Genomic DNA, 6,045 nt, shown 5'->3' on the forward strand with positions numbered 1-6,045 from the left:
AATCGATACCAATCACATTTCCAAGACTCTCGTCCTCAGCCAAAGCAACGGCTGCAAGAGCAATTAAAGCAATCACAATCTTTCGCATTTTTCAATTCAATTCAATAGATGAAAGAAAATCTGATTTGATAAACAACATCATCGAACATGACCCAATTAGTACTCAAATTCTACTTGAATTGGACCCTATTTGGGTTGAAACAACCTCTTTGAATAATAGAATTAGGCGCATTTTTAATAATGGGTCTAGAATGGTCATTTGTCTTTCCCTTTCTAGAAAGGTAATTCTACGAATAACACTCAAATATTGAAATATTCGCTAGCGTTGTTTGTATTTGGTAGCTCTAGGATGATCTCAACTCTTTAGTATCCCAAATACTTCATTGGATAATCCGTATAGAGGATATAACTATCGTCTTCCATGTGGAAGGATAAAGAAATGATTCTTGTTCAGTGGTCTATTGATAATCATAAGGCCGAATCTTTTCTTAGTAATTGTTATTATTTAGATGAAGTGTTACTATTATACTCAGGAGTTTGATATTGATTTGGATCCGGGCGTTGGAGTAGAGAAGCTGATTGATACAATTGCTCAGCAACTACAGAAGCCCAAAGATACTATTATTGTTTGCAATGAGAAGAACAGTTATGTTACATCTGAAAATATTACTGATCTTAGCTCAGATTCGCCAATTGTCATTTATGATGCCGGTCGCGGCCTTAGTAGTGGAATGAACAAGGAGGGAATGTGTACAAATCCAAAGTGTACTTATTTCAATCGATATGTTGTGGAGAATGTTGGCTTTCCTTCTAGTGAACGTGTGCGTCATGAATGTACATTCTGTTGTCCCTATTGTGGTGCTGAGATAGAAGTAACGTCGGTGATCATGAAGGATTGTCATTACTACTTCTACACGATTTCTGGCCACAGTTCTCCCAAGGCAACCAATGTGATTCATGTATCTTCGCTAAAACCCATTATCTACGATATCTCGACTCTGTCGAATACAGAAGAATATGATTTTGATGTACAAAAGCAGAATGAATATGTCTGTACGATATGTAACAAGTTGATTACCGAAGATATGGATTGTGAGCGTGTTCGAAGAAAGTCTCATTGTGAGTCTTGCGGCTAATAATCTGTTTGCAGCTGTTTGAATTCCACAAACACGATCTTATATGGTATATTTCAAAAGATTCACATCATAGTACAACTGAAGAAGGACGTCATGCAAACACTCGACGCACACCAGAAAGTTGGCAAAGTGGACTTTCTTCCAACACTGCTGATAAACGGGTGGATTCAGAGTATCGTCAATACTAGGACATTCGGGAGGGAGAGGATAGGAAAAGTTGTTCATAGGTCTGTACAAGAGTTGAGCCTGATTTGATAAAAGATTGTACCAATTATCACGGAAATTGGGAGGCCGAAGCTCAATATAAGCAGAATGAGGAAGAAGGAACATGATTGTCGCCACAGCAGCACCATGGACGGAGAGAAGAATGTCAGTTTGCATTGTGTACAGAACCTGTTCCTTCATTGAAAACTTGTGGATTTGTAGGGAACGATACGAAAACAGATTGGCTTCATCCTTGATCATGGTCTCCATTGCAGCCACATTCAGAAGATTACGGCCATCACGGAACTTTCCTCTGGGAAGATAAAGAACTGATAGTTTAGATGAAGAACGGTTATAACAGTCTTCAGGATGCAAGTCATACATCTTGTATACAGCAGCTCGAAATGAATCTGCTTCATAAGGACGAGGATAGTATCCCCCCATACCTTGATGTCCTACATGTCCACTCATACCCTACATATTAATGGGCCTCCTTACACATACAAGAGAGTCAAAACAAAGACGTTTCTTTCCTCCTGCTAATTTCATCATATCTTCCTTAGTATGGATGATGATCGCATTCGCATCATCGGGATGGGTCAATGCTAATGCACGAAGGACTTCTTTTGTCCAACTAATTTCTCTTGACGATACAAACAGAGGTAGGAACACGTCGCGCATCTATAATCAACAGATCCTAGTAGAATTACAGGAGGTAAATCATTCATGGAATGGAGATGGTGATTGATGATAATGGCATTCTGAGCAAAGTGAGAAGTATGTTTTAACCAACCAGGAATGATCATCCAACTGCCATTCCCTCTAAAGACTGGATAGTCGGAATTATTCACCGGAAAAGGAAAATCCGAATAGCGGAATCCCCATCGATACTGAAACTGCGGAAGTCGATTTGATAGAGGATGTGGGTCTCCAGGTGCAGCGAATACATCAATCATTGCTGTTCCGAAGTTGAAACACATGTGAGTACCATACGCCCAAGAAACTCCTCCATGATTGTTGACAGAATGATGAGTATAAGGAGTTCTACACTAAAGCCATTGCAAAAAATGTACGGATCTGACACTGCAACTTTTGCAGCCAAGGGTGGTAGTTCATCATGGTAATTGTCACTGTAACACTTCTGAACACGATAAAATTGATCTTTCCATGACGGTAAATAAAAGAGTAAAGGGTCTGAATAGCAGTTATTGTTGGAATAGACTGGATCCGAGAAATTCGTTAATCGAAATAGAGCAACAGATTCACTTCTAGACGCTGGTTTACACAAGTTTCCGTCATCATTTCCCAGTTCAACTTGAAAACTAGAGGATCGATTACTCAATCTACGATCAACTGAATATCAACGTGAATACAAAGAATATGATGCATGAAGTAAGTTTATCTGAACAGACAGAAAGACCCAGCCAATAATGAGTCCGAGTAGAAATGACAGATATTTCATGTTCAGACAAAACTAACTAGAATTCCCACTCTCTTCGAACTAGACAACGAAAACAAATGAATCATAACAAAAGACATGAGGTAATTCAATTCTGTAAGGGGAATCCGAGGGTTTCTTCCACAAATATCCCCTGGGTCTTTTTTTCTTGAATATGGCTTTACAGAGCACTATTTGTGGGGATTAATGGTTTATCTATTATCTCAACAGATATTGGGTTTTATCGCTTGTTTTCTTGAAACTATATGGCTTCTTTGTGAATAAATACACCTGACATTTCTATTGAGTGTAGATTTTCATGCACTGAGATCTTAGTTGAATTCAGTATTCCAACAGATATGGTTAAAGTTGTTACACCTTAATTATCCAATCAGCATCAAGTGACATAATTCGGGAATTCCCGTGATAGGCCGTATTTGATTCGATGTACTCGAATGACCTATTAATAAAAGGACTACTTATACACATGGTTAAGTCTACTCAAGGTAATTCTGTGATCTGAATAGAACAATTAAAATGAATAGGGGCTTATTCTAACCAGTTGTTTAGCTGCTGCTGCTGCTAAGAAGGTTCAGCGTGTTCAGAAGAAGAGAATTGGTCAAATCCACACCAAAACGCACTTCTTCCGCCCTCACACTCTGGAGCTTGCTCGTAAGCCCAAGTATGAGCGTAAGTCTGTGGCCAAGGAGAACACCTGTTGTCACTGAATCTGCTATGAAGAAGATCGAGGTACAAATGTAAATAGAGCATCTAATCATGTAGTCTGAGAACATCCTCTCCTTCTTTGTCGATCTCCGTGCTAACAAGAAGCAGATCCGCAATGCCATCAACAAGCTCTACGGAGTGAAGTGCCAGAAGGTCAACACTGTGATCACTGCTCTCGGTTTCAAGAAGGCTTTTGTTCGTCTTTCTGGAGATTCGGAGGCTATGGACGTTGCTAACAAGATTGGTATCTTCTAAGCTTGGTGTTATAAATTTGTCCTTATTAGATTGTTTCTTGACTATTCTGGAGGCGATCACAAATACTGATTCCTTTCACCAAGTCGCGTCCTTAGCAACATCACTTATTAAAAAACACGGAAAACAGCAACATTAAATGACTTGGCTGAACCTTTTTGTGAATACGGATGACGTCCTAAAGGAAGTGGATGAGAGATCTCCTTAATCTCTTTTCGTTTGGGTGCAATCATTTCTAACTTCCGACGCTCTTTAATTGAATATGCGAGAATAATAAGGATAATAATAACAATTACGCAAACAATGCAAACAATAATCCCCATCATCCCATCCGCCGATACACACACTACAGATCAATTTACAGTTTCTCGAATACTAGAACGAGATGACACGTCAAGAAACAACGTCTTGTTTCCATCGGCAATCACCATTTGATTGGTAGCTATTCATCAATATGATCTGTAGGACCTACTGAAGGTGAACTTCTTAATAGACACTCGGTTCAATGTCCACTCTGTAATATTAGGCAGGTGCGAGTCAGAACAAGTATAATTACTACGAATGATTCCACCGATCTAATCCAACTAGATGCTATAGTGATCCTCCTCATTCATTCCAGGACACATCGAGAGACCCATCTTTGTTAGAAAATATGTTCCGTTCATCAGTTCGTAAGTGAACATGGCGCCATCAACAGAACGGATAACATAAAACAATGACACAGTCATCAAAAGGGATTCTGATCTGCATCTTGGTGATGAAAATACTTCATATCGCTGCTCGAAGATTTCATTGGGCTTACTCTCGATCTTCAAAAACGTATAACTGTGATTGACAGCTATGCTAGTTAACTGGATTCAGAATTACAAGACGATTCTTCATTAACACACAAGGCATACTCTCCACATCCTACAATAAATAGCGCAAATAACATCTTACGGATTGTCATTTCACTTGATAACGGTGGAGACATCATTTTGATATGCCATAATGTGTCCGGAGGTACAGTTCCTTCAGATCGCATTGGATTCAGGGACTCTATAGTAGTCCAAAGCAGAAGATAAAGAAGAAAACACATTAAGATATCTTTCGGAACAAAGAAAATCGGTACTTATTTTGACATGCAATCAACCATTGACACAAGTTTTGGCTCACGTACATAGGTTCATGAACAAACAACACACATATTTATGGTATAGGGGTTCCGATTTAGGGGAATCGGACTTGAAATGTACTTTACTGGCTTTTGACGAATCGGGATGACTTGTCGCTTGATCCACTCAGTACTAGACTTCAAATGTTGAATAAGATAATATATCATGATAGAAAGAATAATACAAAAGAAAATACAAAAAACGATAATCAAAATCAGGTTGGTTATCCAAGACGAAGAACAACCTTCCTCACTTATCAAATCCATCTTCAACTCAGAGATATACTCAGATCGGTATGTCAATGTTGTAGTCACTATCCATCAAACTGCGATTCCAAGCATACTATAGGAAACAGAGGCTGAGAAGTTCCTGTCCAAAAGCATAGAATCAAAATAATTGCGAAGGTCGTCATAAGGAATGCAATCAGTACTGCAACTCACCATCAGCCAACAATCCTACGATAAAGGATACGAGATTCCAATATCATATTTACAATCGGTACTGTTCAGATGATAGAGAAAAGAACCATGATCAAAACGATACGTAAAAGAAGAATGAGAATAATTGAACAATGAAAACACCAGTTCATACGAAACTACTCGCGATGCATTCATACAATTTGCACCATCATACACGTCAATTGTCTGAGTATAATTACTGCAGTGACAAGTCACATAATCGAAAAACTGGAAGGAAAAAAGCAATGCTACAAATGATCACAATATCAAATAGTCACAATAGAGATGGTGATTCACGCAAGTTGAGTAAATGCCGCAATCTACAATTAACCCAATCTTTAGAATATACGAATGTTGGTTATTGTGTCTGATGGTAGAACATCTCCAGCACTGATTACCTCTGAAGTAGATAATGACAACAGACCCAAGAGAAGGCATACCAGGATCCCCACTCTGTACATTAAAGAATACAGAACAGTGGAGAATGACTGCATAGACGAGTAAGCATGAATCCTATTATGGGATGTTCGTTACGTAGTCCGACCGAAAATGCCCAATAACCCGAATTGTTGGTTTGTCACAATTGTGGTAAGTGTTGATTGTTTGATTGTGTATACCATGCTAACAGTTGCTTAGTGGTAATTCAAGACACTCAACGTGCAATGAAGACTCAGATG

The 6,045-nt window shown here is 38.8% G+C and overlaps 2 protein-coding genes across 2 annotated transcripts; one reads left to right on the forward strand and one right to left on the reverse strand.

The window, feature by feature from the left end:
- Positions 1–3,265: 3,265 nt before the first annotated feature.
- JH06_5124 (hypothetical protein) lies at positions 3,266–3,506 on the forward strand (the record flags this gene model as incomplete). The annotated part of the gene is made up of 2 exons (XM_014669675.1): positions 3,266–3,292; positions 3,324–3,506. 2 exons carry the CDS (start codon positions 3,266–3,268, stop codon positions 3,504–3,506), a joined length of 210 nt encoding a protein of 69 aa, XP_014525161.1.
- Positions 3,507–3,866: 360 nt separating this feature from the next.
- On the reverse strand, positions 3,867–4,780 carry JH06_5283 (hypothetical protein; the record flags this gene model as incomplete). Its single annotated transcript, XM_014669676.1, has 5 exons — positions 3,867–4,102; positions 4,133–4,198; positions 4,229–4,311; positions 4,342–4,594; positions 4,624–4,780. The coding sequence occupies 5 exons, from the start codon at positions 4,778–4,780 to the stop codon at positions 3,867–3,869; spliced, it is 795 nt and encodes a 264-aa protein (XP_014525162.1).
- Positions 4,781–6,045: the final 1,265 nt, after the last annotated feature.

The sequence above is a fragment of the Blastocystis sp. subtype 4 genome (genome assembly GCF_000743755.1).
Source record: "Blastocystis sp. subtype 4 strain WR1 chromosome Unknown seqid_0440, whole genome shotgun sequence".
NCBI classification, from domain to species: Eukaryota; class Bigyra; order Opalinata; family Blastocystidae; genus Blastocystis; species Blastocystis sp. subtype 4.